We start from the raw sequence: 18,618 nt of genomic DNA on the forward strand, positions 1-18,618 counted from the left end.
GAATTCACACATTTTAAGAACTCTCGGGCGTGCAGGTTGCAGGATGTTTATCTTCTCTAACTGAGAAGACCCGTCTTAACACCCCATAAACCCATCTAAAAGTAAAACTCTTTAAACGTAAACCTTAATAGAATAAAAAAGAGAATCATAATTTAAGTTTAAGAAATTCGGGCTCTTGATCGGGGTCCGCGGTTCAAATCTCAGGCCTGCCTCCTCTCAGATCTCTGATATTTTAAAGTTATTTGCGTATAAGAAAATTAGAAATTAAGTAATTGTCACTTGCTTAAACGGTGAAGGAAAACATCGTGAGGAAAACTGCATACCTGAGAAATCTTAAAAAAATCATAGGTATGTGAAGTCCACCAGTTCGCACTTGGCCAGCGTGGTAGTAATCCTTTTCATTCTGAGAGGAGACCCGTGCCCGGCATTGGGACATTAATGGATTGATTATGAATATCTGTTTATCTAAAAGCTATATTGAAATTTTTGAGAAATTTATTTGAGTATGATTCATTTTTTTCCAGGCCGCCAAACATGCATTTGGGGATTGTTATAAAAGTGCCATATTATTTAATACGAGTACATTTTAAAGCCTATTAATTATTATTCAAAGTAATTATACATATAGTGTTCATTAATAAATGGCTATGCTTTGTAAATGTTTGGTTTTAATTAAATATTGAAAACTCATGTGAAGGAATATTTTATTTTACTTATTACTTTATAAGAATTAACGATTGCCCGATTATTCAATAAAAATAATATAAAAAAAACATTAAAATTGTTAATTATTCTTTGATAATTTTATTTGTAGGAAATAATTATCTTGTATTTAATTTAATTTGTAAGGATCATTTTTTTCTAAATATCAATACTGCTAATTAATGATATTAAATGAAACATTTTAGAATAAAACAAACATATACTTTGGTTTTCTTTATTTATTTACAATAAACACGACATTAAAATTTATAAGTAGATATTAATTTCTAAATACATCAAGAACGAAGAAAAGGAAAAAAGAGTATATTATTTTTCAGGACACTGTCAATTTTATTGTCAAAGGTTAGTAAGGTATACAAGGTTCTTTAGTTTAAAGCTTAAGATAAATAGATGTATATATTTTTACATAAGATTAGTTATTTGTCAAACACAGCGAATTCTAGTCAAAAAGAGACTAACGTATTTATAAAGTGAGCTATTAATTGTGCGACCACTTAGTGTGTTCACCTCAACTTTTGAAGGCTCTTTTGCCACTTTATAATCATTCTAACATTACAGACATATTATAAAGATAGGAAGCATTCAATAATTAATATTTAATACTCTCATCTAAATATATTTTAGTTTCCCGAACTATAATATGTTGGAAAAATTACAAATTCCCTTTTATAAGTATTTGCGATTGACAACGTATTCTTAAATCTATCTAAAATTATAAATTACTTCATTTTATCTGTAATTTTCAATCAAGCCAGGTCGTTTTCTTAAATTAAGATCCGTTGGAGCTTATTTTATTAGATTATTGTATAATTTCAATACTTGAAATTGCATCGCAACTTTTATTATCAAATAGAGATTGTTATTATCTAAGTTATTGTCTAGGTTAATGTTCAGGTCCGTTCTCAGTTTTTTAAACAGTTGTTTTTTACAGCATAAAGTTTGACATCAAAAAGCGTAAACTGTCTCTGTTCGGGCATTAGCCATTTTAGAACCTCACCCTGAGGCCTACGTGCGGGATGACGTGACGTCATCCTGCGCGCACGGACATAGCTACAGGTTCTTACGACGGCTCGGTAGACTGCTGTTGCGGTAGCTCTTGCGGATTGCCTTATCGACCGCGGGAAGGAGAAGGTACCGCTTCCCGGACGTGTGGTGGGGGACTTTTAACGACCTGAAGTAGTAGAACTTGTTTGGTTCTTTAGGAGGTTGCCAGCGGTTTCGCGTCATTGCTTCATAGTGGGAAAGGGTGAGGGGAGGCGGTATGGAAGGCGAGTTGCTAGGAGGAACTTCGTTGCTTAGCGCTCGGTGGAAGTACCGCCCGGTCGGGTGCGGGTGAGCAGGTATTGCCGGCGGCGATATGTAGGTGTCGTCGCCTGCGTCGATGGATGCGTCATCTTCGGTATTAGAGATATATTCCCTATAACCAAAAAAATATGTAAGACTAATTCATTCGTTCAGAATTTCAGAAATTATTTCAAGATGTTCTTAACTCCGGTGTTGTCAATTTTTTTGTCTAATTCTCCCCCAAATCGACTTAAAAAATGTATGTACCTAACCAGATATATTTTTTTTTTAATAAATATTATTAATATAACTTCTACGTATGTTATTTTATCGTACAATATCTGTAAAATTATTAAAGTTACGTTCGTAGTTTAAGTTAAATCATTCTACAGAATAAATTAAACTGGGCAAGTATTTAGAGCATTTGAAAAGGTTTTTAATTTCACAGAACAAAAGGTAATGTAGCGTTCGCAAACAATAAACAGACACACGGGAAACAATGCAGTGCTATCGCAGTTCCGGACACTTGTCGTGTCGTGCAAAGTTCCGACGTAAACTTGTGACGTCACTAGTAAATGAAAGTTCATTTTATAATATAGAAGTAGCAAACGGACACGTTTCCTTTGGTATTTGTTCACGTATGCCCATACATTTCTGATCAGTGCCCCTAGCGGACTGTATCAGAACTGATTGGAAATGTATGGGAGATACATAAACAAATACAGAAACAGTCATTTTTGTAAAAACTCATACTAAGGGTACTGATAGTAAGTTACCACTGCCGTAGTTAGACATGTGTATTTTGCTTGTAATATTGTGAATAAAGAATTTTAACATTATACAAGTCGGAATAGATGTAAAATATGTAAGTTATTCATATTTTGAAATATTTATGTACATACTCACCGAGTTTGGACATTCTCGTTAGAGGGATACTTCCTGTGGGAATTAATAGACCATGTTAAACATTGCTCAATATAAGTAAAACTTTAAAATTAAATATTAATCCTTCGCTAAGTAAATTGAACGTGTTTATTGGGCAACATTTTGATTTTTTTGTTATTGCTAGGTAACACAAAAAATCCCAATTAATGAGTCTAAAAAAATTTAAGGTTTTTAATTCAGTAGCTATGTATATGTTGTCCGTCAATAAATCAGTATTTATTTTAGGTATCTGCTACGTTACTCGATATTTAAAATGTAAATCTGAAAGGAAATTCTATTCATGGGTGGTCCTGTAAAAGAATTACATCTTCATCATTTACAAGATAGCTTTAAGAACTGAATCCTTTTCTATTATTATGTGTCTTTTACAGTTTAAATAATTTCATTTTCCAAAAATGATCATAAGTTAAAATTAGTAAATAGGAATTGTTCAGAACCTGTGCAATGTGCATGGTACAAGTTGAGAAATTAAAAACCATGAGGCATTCCAACTTAGTCCTCTAATCAAGGCAGGAATTGCATCTGAAGTTGATTACGTTACTACCTCTAAGGGCTAAGTTAGAACGCCTTGTGTGCGTCTGCCTTACTATAAACCTGTAGTGTATTCATCTGCGGAAATAGTGTCATATAGTTGAGGCGGCAGTGCCACCGCGGTGCAACAGAGAGTTCTATCATTATCGAAAAAACACGAAAAAAATGAAAAAAAACTGTCGTTATAACAATCTACAAAGCATCAAAAATAAAGATGAAGAATCCATGCTGCTAGTCTTCGAAACACCAAATACCTGTGCAGCTTTTGAACATCGGCCTAGTACAAAATAAACAAAATGTGCTCCAGTTCACAAGTTCCTAGAAGAATCACATGTACATATTGTACCTAACATTTATCACAAGTCTAATAGACGGCATGCTGTTTCCGGCCTAATCCTATGCAATTTTGCACAGAAGCACTAAAGCACATAGACTTCTAGTTAACTACGATCCTGAACATCGATGGCTACCACATCTAACATTTAAGTAACCTGTAAGGTAGATATTCCTGACTGGGTAGCAAGAGCCTAGCGCGCCCAGATCGGCTATATCTGCCCCCAGAGTACCTAAACGTGGGTAATAAGCCATAGCGGGCCAATGACCCAATGTGACGTTTAACAAAAGTTTGTTGATCGTAATCTTCATCTGCAACAAACGCAACAAATGCAAAATAAAATAGATTACAATTTAAATAGACTTTGATTTACCACTGATTGTTTTAATTACTAAAAGAGCTTAATAAAAGGTAAATTTTAGGAGTTTAATTAGTTTTCAATCAGAAAGTGACCCAAAAAGACCCTGTCAGACCTATGTCCGCACACAAGTCTTTGAAATTAATTATGCGTGAAAATTTTAATGAGTTTTACCTAATAATAAGTTTGATGTTGATTTTCCAGAATAACTAATAAATTATTATAGTCCAGTGGAATGATTTGGAGTCCCCTTCTCTGGTGGTCGGAGTTCGAATCCGACACTACTTTCTCAAGGTATAATTGTGGAAAACTTATATGCCTCCTTCATTTTAGGTTGAGTCTTAATACCTGCACTTGAAACAGTTCAGCTGTGGGACAGTAATGACTTCATAATTATGAGAATAATAGTGGATTTGCACAATTCGACTCACCTACGGAACGTTTATCATCACTTTCGTTTTCGTAGTCTTCTGAATCTTCGTCAATATCATTTTTATCAATGACATCGGGAATTAGGAGTACAGAGCGCTTATTCCTGTTATTATTGTCAGTGTATATTGGGCGGTAAAGACCCAGAGCTGGCAAGCCGACAGAACCCCTTTTCAGATTCCAGTACCCGTCACTGTCCATTTGATTTGGCACAAACATATTGGGGTAGATTCCAACATCGCTCCGTTTTAGCACGCGAGACAAAGGAGGAAACATATCTGGGTTGACTGACTGTTGGAAGTCGTACATTTCGTTAAAGTCATAGGGCCCATCGATTTCAGACAGAGGCGGTATGGGATTTTGATAGAACGGATAGTAATATTCGTCTCCTGCGATCTCATCCTTTTTGTGAATCAAGCCGTTACGGGCCAACGCTGCGATGTTACGTTTCTCATTTGGCTGGCTGTATTGACCTCTTCCGAAGCGATGCCCATCTCGAGCTAATGCTTGAATATTTCTCTTCATTGTTGAGTAGCTTCGAAGGCGAGCGATAGAGGCCATGTTTCTTTTATCAGGAGACTCGTCATCTTCTTCCTGTTTGTCGGTTTCATCGTAAGGTGATCTGAAGGTTGGCAGCTGGCCGTTTTTAGCTAAGGTCGAAATGCTTCTCTTCAGTCCATTGACTGGGCTGCGCAGATAACCTTCCCTGGCCAAGGCTGCGATGTTTCGCCGGGGCATACTTGGCCACTGAATTGTTGGTGCATCGCTCTCTAAGCCAACAACCTATCATATAAAACAAAAATAATTAAAATGCTGCTGGTACATATTAAAAAAATCATCAATAATATGTTTTTTTTAAATGAGTGAAAAATAAAGCAAGCCAATGTTTAGTGGCTTCTGCAGCTAATGGGGACTTGTCATAATATCCAAACACCTTGATACCATTAAGGACTAAGTTGCCAAGTCTCATATAGTTAAGTTCCGCCTCACTCAAACTAGGATCTCTACCACCTATGAAAGCTACTTACTTGATTAATATAAGTTGAGAATGCGAGAACAATGGTGGCGCCTAAAAGGAAGCGAGTCCGGCGCCGCGAATGGAGTTTTCTAATGTGCCTCCGCATCTAAATGGAATATACAAAAATGAACATGAAACAACTACAATTACTTATATCATTTTTTAAAATATCGATTATGTTCAATTTAAATTATTTTAGTTGAACAGTATCAGTATTTTGTAAAATAATTTACTAAAGTCGTAAGATTATTTCCACGTAACCGAAACATAATCTAGGTTTTTATGCCTGCTTTGCGGGCTAATCTTGGAAACAGCTGAGCCGGATTTAACGAAATTCCATGTAATCATAGGTAAATTTACAGTTACGGGTTTTTACGGCGAATATACAGGATTCTGGCGTCAACTACGATGTCTACGTCAGACTTCGTCTAACTCCCGTTATAAATAATCAATCTATCTAATGTTCTGCTAACCAGAGATTTCGACCTTTGTAAGGAAAAGTTTGGATAGATCGAATATTAATAACGGACAAGCTGATTGCCAGAGTACTCTTCTTTTATTAAATGTTTAAAATAGTTCAATTGATAGGTACTAATATATCTGCAATGCAGCTGTAGCGCACTTTGCTAGTTGGTTACTATAGCTTTTGAAGAAACTAATTTTATCCTTAGTAATAAATTCAAGATTCACGCTTATAACCACTCTTGAATAAGAATATCTGTTTAAATACTCAGATAGAGAGAAAATTACTTCACAATATAGTAAATACCTATTATCCTTAACTTCAGTTGGGATTTAAGTAAATATGTTAAATGTTAATGCAATAAATATGAATAAAACAAGCCCGATAATATTAAAACAGAAAAAAATTGTGAAGGATATCTTCACAAATTTTGCAGTGCCCGTAAAAATAACGAATGACTAAATATGTGGTTAACGATTTACGAAAAATATCTTGATATCAAACGAACATTTTACCTTATCCGTCTATTTATTATCTAAATAAACTTCAAAGCTATCTAAATTACTCGTTCCTAGTTAAAACCCGAAACGTAGTTGTAAAAACAACAATAAAAGTCCTCATAAAATCGTTTACTCAATTTCAGTGGTTTAACTCCGAGCCCGCATAATAGACTCGCAGGTGAGACATAAACTTGGCGCTTGGCAGCACTTAGCAATTCAATTACCTGCCAACGAATGAAGTGTTTTCCATTAAACAGAAACAACTGAGTTTCAACCGAGGTTTGATTAACAAGTTCTTAACTTCTTTAAATTTTTATTAATGTTCAAAATATTGAAAGGAAAAGTCTGTATGAAAAAAGTAAATAGTATAAAAACTCAAAAAACTGCATCAATACGTTGGAAATATTAATATTGTAACTGTCGCCGGTGTACAAGTAGGAATAGCTGCACAAATTATTTAGACAAATTAAATATTTATAAACACAGAGCGATTACGGTTTGCTTCGCTACAATTAGCATAGGTTTATGTTTTATTGGTTTTGCTTCGCTACAATTATAATAAATTTATGTTTTATTGCTGACTGGCCGAATATTTTATTTACTTTTTCTTTGAACAGTTAATCGTATAAGATGTTGATTGTACAGGAAAATTTGTTTAGGCTCGACTTGGCGGAGGCACTGCCGTGCCTCCAGATATATGACCGATTTTTTAATTCTTATGAATAATGACGATTTATTTATTTCGTGGAAAATTCACTAAGCCTTAAGATATGTTTAACTCAATATTAAATCAAAGAATTGTATTATTTTCTATTTTATTTATCAACAGGATTTTATTGAATTTTGATGGTAAAGTTAAAAATTAGAATACATAAAATTAAGTATTTTACTTATTGTCGTTTTGAAAATTAGGTACCTAAGTAGGAACATTATTTTTATTTAGAAAAATAATTCACATAATTAATTAATATTAGGAAATACTTTTAAAGGGGTGTAAAAACAGACATAATGTATATGCTTTAAAAATAATTATTTTTAAATGACACTGAGCGGCCAATTTCTTTGTAGGTACATATGAAGACTTTTCTGCGAAAAGTTTTAATACGCAAGAGAAAGTTTCCAAAAGTTTTTCTCACTTGATTAATTAAACAAACCATAATAAAATAAAAATAAGATATGAAATTAAATTTAAAATTAAAGAAAAGTTTCTAAAAAAAGTTTTTCTGTGCTATAAAAATTTTAAAACAAATTTTAATAAAAAAATATATTAAAAAATATAAATATTAACTTACCTTCGGAACTAAGGTCACAAACTACAATAGAAACATACAACTTTCACGGCTTTACTGTGAATTTAACTTGCTGGAACTGTCCCGTTGCTAGAGGCAATGATGCTACGCTTTCTGGTCTCCCGGCTTTTATACCATCTCCAGCTCCTGTAATACGCATGCGTGGTCCCTAAGGACGGGGTTGAGTACATATGCAGCATGCACTTTAATTGATAGGATTTAGTTTCAGGGCTATATTTAAATAGACTACTGTGGTTTCACCATATACGGAGGTTTTTACGTCTAATGGAAAGTTTCCACGTGTCATACGGTGTTAGGGAGCTATTCTATAATCTTGCTAGATAGGTAAAAGGTTAAAATCTAAGTCGTAACATGTATTGAAAGAATAGGTAGACAAAGACTTTAAAAATATATATTTTTTATTTTTTAAGATTGATTCGACTACGGTGGTACCAGCGACACGCCGATCGACTTTACAAAAGCAATTGAATGCTACGGTGTTTTCTTAGGAGTAATGAGTGTATAAATTATAAGACGAATAAATGAATGTAAATTAAAAAATATCTTAATGTAAAAATTCTCTTCAATTAGGTATAATAAGTAACTTAATATTGTTCAAGAATAGTTAGATCTCTTAGAGCTGAACGCTTTTTTTTTTATAATATAAGAGTAGCAGAGCATGCAGTCCACCTGATGGTAAGTGGCTACTGCCGCCCATGGACATCTGTAATTAACCCCAGATAGGATTAGATATTCCTACCTGAGGTCGGCCACAGATGCGCCGCTACCCCTGAGGACTAAGCTGGAACGCCTCGGAAAAGTCTGTCTCCCTTACCATACCCTTCAAACCGGAACACAGCTGCGCCTAACACTGCTGTTATTAGGTAGAAATAGGTGTGGCGATGGTGCCGCCGGAGTCGAACCACAAAGGGTTCTACCACCTTCGAATCTTCGAACGCTCTAACTTTGCTTCCCATAATCACAAAATGTGTGACTATTTGTATAGAGCTATTTTTTGCTGTAGATAGGTATGGGGTCGTCCTGTAGTTTTTGATATCGTACTTTGTTTTCACATAATTTTAAAGGGGGCTAGCACCATGGCTAGTTAGATAGAGAATACGCTGTAGCAACTTAGTTTCTTAGTCTTTAAATATATCACCGTTTTACGCGAATTTATCCGAATTCACAATGAGATGTCGGTGGAGTAACATATGCTATAATTGTAAGCAGTCAGATTTTTTTATATAAAAGAGTATACGGCCTGGAGCATAGACTTCGATTTTTTTCGCTACGCTAGTCTGGAGACCCTGTAGAAAAGAGGGCAAGCAACTACTGTCGATACAAATTCGAAAAGGGTATTTGGGAAAAAAGGGAAACGGTGCTTATGCTAAAAATCTAAAAAGTGTAAAATTCCGCGGTTTTTTAACGAAGTGCGTAGATTTCATTCGTAAATCATTAAATGTCAGTAATAAGAGGATTGGCCACCGGATCCGTTCCCAGTGCGCCCAATCAGTTTGATTTGTATGTCCTCTGGTGTTTATTTACGTAACTAGGGAGGTGGCAGTGTGATGAGTGTCTACCCACACTATTCGGATGATTCGGATGCAGGGATAGGAGTAGTGGTACCTCGTGTTACCTACTAGTAGCTACTACGAGATTCCACCGATATATTAGACATTGCATTACAATTTGCCGAATCGGTTACCGACTATTTTACAACAAAAAAGTATCGCACGAGTTTCCAGTCCACCGGATGGTGAGTGGCCACTGTCATTCTTAATCATCTATAATCAAACCTAGAGTTGATTGTTTTACCACAGCCCATCTCAAATAGACTACCTGAGATGGACTACCGGTGTTAAAACTGTCAATTTTTGCCTACGTAAATTGACAAATTTCTAACAGTGTTGCAAAAGTAGCTAAAATTGATTATTAGTAGCGGAAGTTAGGTAATTCGCCCTTCAATCCTGAATACAAAGAAAACTCAACATTGCTGTTATTAGTCAACAGCCACAGTGGTGATTGCCACCATTGCCAAAATTATTCCCGAGTCGAACCACGGAGCGTTTTACCATCTTCAATTCACATTTCAGACATTGCATCAAATATTTCCGTCGTGGTAAATTCTTTAATGTCCCACTGCTGGGCGCGGGTCTCCTGTCAGAGTAAGGAGTTTAGGCGACCACACTGACCAAATGCGAATTGGTAGACTTTTTTTTATAGAACTCTTCAGCGTGTATTTTCCTCGTGTTGTTTTCCTACACCGTTTAAGCAAGTGATAAATAATTGATGTCTAATATGTACACAACTTTGAATATTCAGAGGTGCGTGCCTGATATTCGCACCTAGATCTGCCAATTGAGAGGTCGTATCTAACCACTTGATTACCACTGCTTAGGTAAGCAGGTAGTTGAATTGGTATTCAAAAATATTTATCACTATTATGTTTGAAATGTGTGTGTGTGTGTGTACCTTTATCTAAAATTCCCAAAACCAATCTGTATACCAATCCGCACTTGGTCATATAATTCTCATGTGAAGTTGAAAAATTATTGTCATTAAGAATAAATACGTGTGGCGATGGTGCCGCTGAAGTCGAACCACAGAGAATTACCACCTTTATAGGTATTCCTTTTTTTATTAATTTATTCTTATTTAGTTCTGAAGACTAACTGTGATCGGTGAAGTGCTACAAGGTGCAATCCGGTCCCATATAATTAAGCTAGTTAAACAAAAACTTGTGATAAAATCAATGTGTACACTAAAATTAAGTGTCCTTTTGAGTGGACATAAAAGTATCTTATTTATTACATTTTATGAATAAAACTTCGTAATAAAATTCTACAAGTTCTAAAATAAAATCTTGTTGTATTTTAAAACAGTTTTGTAGGAGGCGGATATCGGACAATTCGATGTTATTTCTATGAAGCGGTAAGCTTTCATCATTCACTCTCAATGGTACTAGACAGATATGAAAGGAAATATAAAAATAACGTGTCCTTGATAATAATATTATAAATATTTTATTTACTTTAAAATAAATACATTTAATTCATTTTGATTACATAATAAGTATACATAATTATACAAAAATATAAATATTAAGCTTATTAAAAAATGTAAACATGTGATATTATTGTAAAAAAATACTTAATTTTACAATATTACATTATAAAACCACCTTAATGTTTCTTAAAAGTTAAAAGATATAACTACTACTAAACTACTATTAACTAGCACTAAGGACCTTTTTTGTCACGCAGTTTTATGACCGCGTGTGAATCTCACCTGTATACGTGAATTAACCTGCTGCAGTCTCTTAGCATACCGCTTGTGTGTACATGACAGGAAAAGTATCTATGATACGTTAGGATAAGAGTGGCATGCATACGGATTACGGACCATACAAACGGGCAAAAAGCCATGTGACAGGAAAAGGAAATAGAAATATAATATTAGTATAGAAAGAAGCATTTCTATACTAATATTATAAAGAGGAAAACTTTGTTTGTTTGATTGATTGTAATGAATAGGCTCAATGACTACTGGACCGATTTTAAAAATTCTTTTACCATTCGAAAGCTACATTATCCACGGGTAACATAGGCTATATTTTATATGAAATATATTTGATAAATAGATTTTGAGGCGGTACAAAGTTTGTCGGGTCAGTTAGTATTTTATAAACCGCTTACAAATTACACTTTAATATTTCCAATATTCACTTATTGTCTTTAAAAACAGAACACATTTTTTATGACAAAAATAGACCAAACATCATAAATAATAAATTGAAATAATTTTTACATTATTTACATTTTATTAAAAATATGGCTACTTATAAACTAGTTTCCATCTGCAATGTCATTAGTTCATTTAACTTGTTCTCCACGAATTCCAAATCGTTAATTCTTTCCAAAGTAGTCACATTAGACGGCAGAGTGATATTCGAAGCTTGCGAACTATCAACATTTGATTCGCTCGAGTTCACAGAAATGTTCCAGACATGTTTGAACTTAGCCGTATTTTCATTGTTTATAGTCAACCTTAATATATTACTTCGAATATCCTTGTCTTCTGTGAATGTCTCTTGATTTATACTTACCGTAGGATTGTTAGGTAATCTTGACACTGTCGATAAGTTTGTCAAGTCGTTTATTTGATTTAGAACTTCTGTAAAAGAAAAAGATTATGAAACATATATCACACTTATATAATTTTTAAGGGGTCGCAAAATATATCGAAATCGTAATTTTTATAAAGTTATTCAAACAAGAATTGTCTTAATAGCGTAGGGATACATCGTGACGTAACATTAATTTTCAAAGTAAGCTATTCTAAGGTGGTAGAACCCTTTGTAGTTCGACTCCGGCGGCACCACTGCCACACCTATTTCTACCTAATAACAGCAGTGTTAGGCGCTGCTAAGTTCCGGTTTGAAGGGTGTGGTAAGGGAGACAGGCTTTTCCGAGGCGTTCCAGCTTAGTCCTGAGGGGTAGCGGCGCATTTGTGGCCGACATCAGGTAGGAATATCTAATCCTATCTGGGGTTGATTACAAATGTCCATGGGCGGCAGTAGCCAATTACCATCAGGTGGACTGCATGCTCGTCTGCTACTCTTATATTATAAAAAAAAGAAAATCTACCAATCTGCACATGGCCCGCGTCGTGGACAATATCCTAAAGGGACTAGCTAGATAACATTTTTAACAGCTGTGGGTGACAAACGGTGATACTAATCGAGGACTGCAATAAGATACTTAATTGAAGGTTGAGGATTCAAGTAATTGCACTTTCATGTATAGACAGGGGTCGTTCTTGCCAAAATATGTATCAAAAAATATAGTTACGTTTGACACATTCAATGTTTAAAAATATATAAGGGCCTAATGCAATTTAAATTTAATGCAAAATTTAAAGTTACCTGTAATTTGCAAACTTGTTGTAGCGTCCATCAAGCTGCCTTTTTCCGAAATAGCACTACTTTCCCAGGCATTTTCATTTCGTAACACATCTCGGTCCTTATACACGGCCTTGCATTGTCGACTCAGCACTGCCTTTCTTAGAGAACATCTCTGCATCGGCGAGTTATACAGGATAGATTTACTTCGCTTAGACTTATATGACGAGTCGCATATCTCATCCAACTTTACTGAGAAACTCAAGTCTTTAAACTGTTTCACTTTGAGATTCTTCGTCAGAATAGACAACGGATATTTCGCGGTTGAAGAACGAATGTTCGCTGTTCTCGTGAATATACTCCTAGATATCGTATTTATACGCTTTCTTGGCGAATTGATGTATGTACACCCATTTTTGCCGTATAATGTGTGTGTCATATTTCTATCTTCGATCGTAGGATCATCCTCATAGAAATGTTGATCATTGTCTTTCGGGCTGATCAATGCATTAATTCTTGATACTAACGTGAAAAGCAGTTTAAGTCTTTTTAGTAGCTGTGCAAATGTAACTTCTTTTAATGATTTAGATTTGTTTGTGTCGTACACAAAATCGTCACCTGAACTCAGCATGTTGCTTACAACTTTACATTCCAATTGAACTAAAAAAATATAATATAAGGGAAACAAAAATTAATATATTGCTTGGTAAGTTTTTTTTATATAATAGGAGTAGCAGACGAGCATACAGTCCATCTAATATTAAGTGGCTACTGCCTCCCATGGACATCTGTAATCAACCCCAGATAGGATCAAATATTCCTACCTGAGGTCGGCCATAGATGCGCCGCTACCCCAGAGGACTGAGCTGGAACGCCTCGGAAAAGTATGTCTCCCTTACCACACCCTTCAAACCAGAACACAGCAGCGCTTAACACTGCTACTATGAGACAGAAATCGGTGTGGTGGTGGTGCCAGAAATGGGTTGTTAATAGTGTATTTATTAACTAGTAAAGGTGCTAGGGTGGTCCAATTTGAAATCAAATTGAACTTTAGGTAATAAGCCTTTATCTTATCACGCGCGTTTATGTCCGCGCGCGTGTCTCTTGCACACGCGTGATTTATTTCGCTGAAGTATCTCAGTGTGTATTGTGTAATGTGACAGCAAAATGATCTATGAACTGTTTGTATGCGAATGACACACATGCGAACCAGAACTATACACGAGTGAAACCGCGTAATAGCAAAAAGTTAGGCCATTTTCCTAGCACGCGGGTTGAAGTACAAATCTTATAAATCACGAATATTAATCATAATTTTATAAGATATTTACTAAAATGTAAACGTATATGATTTTTTGTTTGTCTATCTGTTCTTGCTAGACTTTAAGAAATAAAACAGAATGCAACAATTATTCCTACCTTTATTTAAATCCTTTAACAGCGGAACCAATTCCGCATTCTGTTCCAATGCCTCTGGTTCGTATTTATTGTAAATATTGAAAAAATCGCACACAGTACAGCCAATGTTGATCACTGCACACACTTTACTGTTGTTGTAGCCATTCTCTTTAGTTACATCTAACAACAATTGATGCATCATCTGTTTTACTCTCTGTAATAAAAATAATTATACATAGTTTAAAAACTAAAAACCACGCTAAAGTCGCACAAGGAAAATCGTTAATCCTGATGATCCTGATGAGAAGAACGGGATATAATTATTAAAAACGTGTATTGTCATCGGTTCTTGATAATTCTCCAAAATTATAAATTAATCGGACCGTTAAAAGTGGGTAAATATCGAGTTCAAAGATTCCTTTACATACATACATAGATACAACCCAAGCTAATAAAAGCGTGGTAAAAAGTAGAATGTTACTTCATCATTAATCCATTATTGTCCTAGTGTTAGGCAGGTTAGTAAAGGAAGAATTTAGGCCATGTATAACAATGCGTGTTTGTCCAGCTAGCCAAAGCGCGAATTGTTAGCTTGTTGTTGTTGTTGTTATATGACGTCACATACCTTTAAAAAGTTTTTATAGAACTCTTCGGCGTGAAGTTTTATGATATTTACCTTTACCGCTAAAGCAAGTGAAAAGTTATTTCAAATACGCACATAACTTTAAAAAATCAGAGATACTTGCGTGCCTGGGATTCGAACCACGGGCTCTTAGAAGACGCCAATTTCAAACCAGTAGGCTGTTATGGGTATTCAAACTCAATTCACAAAAAAGCAAACATAGTAAGTGTAAGAATTAGAAAAAAAGCAGGAAAATAAGAGTACATTAGATCAGAAAAACAAATTAAACACATGTATAAGCTACTACACTTCAAATAAAAATAATTAAATATTTTCATTACGTCAGAAAAAGCAATCGGGTCGACGATTAGAAACACGTTATTCTTAATCTCAGATATTTCCTGATTCCACGAGTCAATCAGCAGGTCGGAGTGTGTGCTGTTAGGAGACATCATGAGCGCGGGGACCAAATGAGGGTCCAAGGCTTCTAGGCTAGCAAGACCGCTCTTCAGGGACAACACTCCTGTAATTACACAAATAACAGCTTTTAAAAAGATACCACAACCAACGACATAAATGTATGATGTCTTGAATGGTCATCAATTTAAGAAAAAATAACGCAGTATACGCACGCAATAACGTTCATTATAAAGTAACCGTATCGTCTACGAGACAGATCGTAAAAAATCACGACACGGCGTCGTACGTTTATGGGTTAGCCATTAAACAGACTTAGTACTTGTGGTGCATTGTAATATTGATGCCTTAAATATTTTTGCTTAGGCAGTCTGAAAGGTGTGATACGAGTATCGCAGATGGCCACAATAAATGTCTTTGCCTTTGCAATATGGCTGGCTCTCGCATGATCTGTGACTGTTGTTGCCATTATTTGTTTCTGACCTTATCACAAGACTCCAATCCCAATGAAGTAAATTAAAAATATCTATAGGCAACTCCAAATTTATTAGCAATGGGATGTACCTACTGCATGCTACCATACTAATTTAACACTTGAATAAAGAAGAACCAATAAGGATCCATTGCTCTTCCAATAAACGCTTTCTACACTTTCTACACTTATAGCCCCACAAAGATTACCTGTATCATGAGTGCTATGGACATACACAAACTTCATTATTTAGATATATCTGGCCAGGGATCGAATCCGGGACCCTCTGACCGTCGGACCGGTATGGTGACCTGCGGGTCGTCGATAGTTTTTTTTTTTTTTTTTTTTTTTTTTATATTATAGGAGTAGCAGACGAGCATGCATGTCCACCTGATGGTAAATGGCTACTGCCGCCCATGGACATCTGTAATCAACCCCAGATAGGATTAGATATTCCTACCTGAGGTCGGCCACAGATGCGCTGCTACCCCTGTCGATAGATATTAGTTATTCAATTGGAGTATCCAACCTCATACTAATATACTTACTTTTCTGGTCTGACGAGCAAGATATAGCGAAAGAACCTATTTGCAAGAGCCTCTCATTGTACAAATCAAAATCCTTCACAAATACGCAACTTTCGGCCACATCATCATAGTTGACATTGCAGGGACACATGTTATCCTTCTTTGATTTTAGATGGTTCCTCAGAACCTCCACAAGGGAAGTACTATGGCTGAAACAATGTACTAACAGGGCTAATAATGCTGTATTTGTGTTTGTTTCTAGTACATAGAGAACATCTTTCAGAACATCAATCAATAGATTGGTGTTGGACGGCTTGATTGGCAATTTTAACGACTCCGTTGTAGCATGGAATACCGCATCTAAGTCGCCTTCAATCACATCACTTAGTAAGGCTTTCGTTTCTCTTAACACCTGAAACAAAAGTATATTAAAAAATTGGTGTAATGTGCCGAGAAGTAACACTGATCACATATTTCTACATTTCACAAATTCTAATCAAATAATAATATTTAAATTGAGAAGGGAATCGTACATCTACTTTAATGAAGATCATGAATAGGTACCAAATAAAATAAATAAGACAATTGTTTGACAATAGAAAATGTACCAAACTGTTTCTCAGTGCCAAGTATTAAAAAAATAAATTAAATAAAAATGCATTTATTTAAGAAATTTATTTATTTATTTATAATGTATGGATAATATTAATATTTTTTATAAGTCACTTACCACTTGACATCTAACTTTCACAATGGGTTGGTCTGAGGGTAAACAATATCTACAAAGAGTCATTGCTGACAATAGAAGCTCATCTATAGATGTGTGCAATTCACTTACACATTCAACTACCTGAAAATAGAATTGTTTAACAACAAATAACAATTGGTTATTATAGGTGGTAGAACTCATTGTGATTCAACTCCAGAGGCACCACCGGCACACCTATTTCTGCCTAACAATAGCAGTGTCAAGAGCTGCTGTGTTTTGGTTTGAAGAATATGGTAACGGAGACATACTTTTCAGAGGCTTTCTAGCTTAGCCCTCAGAGGTAGCCGCGCATCTGTGGCCGACCTCAAGGAATGTCTAATCCTATCTGGGGTTGATTACAGATATCAATGGGCGGCAGTAGCCACTTACTACCAGGTTGAATGACAGTCCTATATTATAAAAAAACTTACCTCATTTTTCCATTCTTCATATATTTCATCAGATTCCTTGTAATCCGTTCTATAGACAACTGTTGACATTTTATTGAGAATCTCAAAAGTTTGGTCAATCCAATTCACAAAGTACATCGTAGTTATCAACAGGGAGCTGTTTAAAGTATCCACACTACTATTACCAGATTCTAGAAGGCATTCCTCAATGGAATACAACTTTTCAAAGCAGCATATCAATCTCTCTAAAATATATTGTCTGCTCTCCTAAAAAATAACAAAGGAATAATTGTAAATGGTACAACAGATGCCATAATTTTGTGTCATTAAAACAATGATTATAGCCACACATTAGTCGGCATCAACCCATTACTGTCTCACTGCTGGGCACAGGTCTCCTATTGTGTAATCAAATAAGCATTGTCTAAGCGCAAGACAATGACTGTTATTATACTATTTTATAGGTAAAATGTATAATTATCCAATTTGAAAAATTGGGACAGAGCTCAAGCTAGAGGGTTGAATTTTTGACACAATGTATTTAAACACTAAGAATGCATTTTTGTAACTTTATCCCAGAAGAGCTACATAAGGTATAGTCCGCTCTGAAGTAATTACGAGCAGGTGTAGTCATACAATTTCCTATGGCGACGCGATTCATTTCTATATTCAGAGCGGACTAGCAGTTTTACGCGGATTCAAAGCTTGTAGATATTATTTGACTGAAAAACAGACCTGTAGACACAATTGTTGGTTATGTTCGTGTTTAAACACATCTAATAAGTTAAGGACACACTTCTTGATCTGGTTGGAGCAAAGTGAATAAACATCGCGAATTTTAAACAGTATACTCTCATCCAATGTTCCATCTTTGATACGAAGCTGTATCTTGTTCGAAATTCTTTGAAGTAAAGGATATACATTTTGCAGCAATATTTCCTGGAAATAACAACATTATTCAATAATATTAATTGTAACACATATATTCCAACAATACGTTATCAAGTTTTACCACAAAGTATTTTGTAGCACTCTGAGGATCTTTAGGTAAACGGGAAATATTGAAATAATTTTGATCCATTACTATATACCAGATACAAATTAAAAATAGAAAAAATATAAAAATAAAACTTATCACAAAACTTTTGTATAACAAAAATTTTGAAAACAGTTCAAACTTTCAATTTAAATCCAACGATTATTTTGACAATTGACATATTTGGCATTGCTTAAGTTTTTCAATAGATGTT

At 35.0% G+C, this 18,618-nt stretch overlaps 1 protein-coding gene across 1 annotated transcript; it reads right to left on the bottom strand.

Annotated features, from left to right (window-relative positions):
- Positions 1–1,028: 1,028 nt before the first annotated feature.
- Positions 1,029–18,558, bottom strand: LOC140753818 (uncharacterized). Its single transcript, XM_073088610.1, has 14 exons — positions 18,381–18,558; positions 18,104–18,307; positions 17,390–17,635; positions 16,941–17,060; positions 16,232–16,622; positions 15,136–15,317; positions 14,194–14,386; positions 12,799–13,434; positions 11,742–12,047; positions 5,633–5,730; positions 4,607–5,387; positions 3,975–4,128; positions 2,914–2,946; positions 1,029–2,140 (listed from the first exon to the last, which is right to left on the bottom strand). The coding sequence occupies exons 1-14, from the start codon at positions 18,447–18,449 to the stop codon at positions 1,774–1,776; spliced, it is 3,780 nt and encodes a 1,259-aa protein (XP_072944711.1). The 5' UTR covers positions 18,450–18,558; the 3' UTR covers positions 1,029–1,773.
- Between the last annotated feature and the right edge of the window lie 60 nt (positions 18,559–18,618).

Source organism: Epargyreus clarus, unplaced genomic scaffold (genome assembly GCF_041222505.1).
Source record: "Epargyreus clarus isolate Ecla_fem2 unplaced genomic scaffold, WU_Ecla_fem_2.2 ptg000027l, whole genome shotgun sequence".
NCBI lineage: Eukaryota > Metazoa > Arthropoda > Insecta > Lepidoptera > Hesperiidae > Epargyreus > Epargyreus clarus.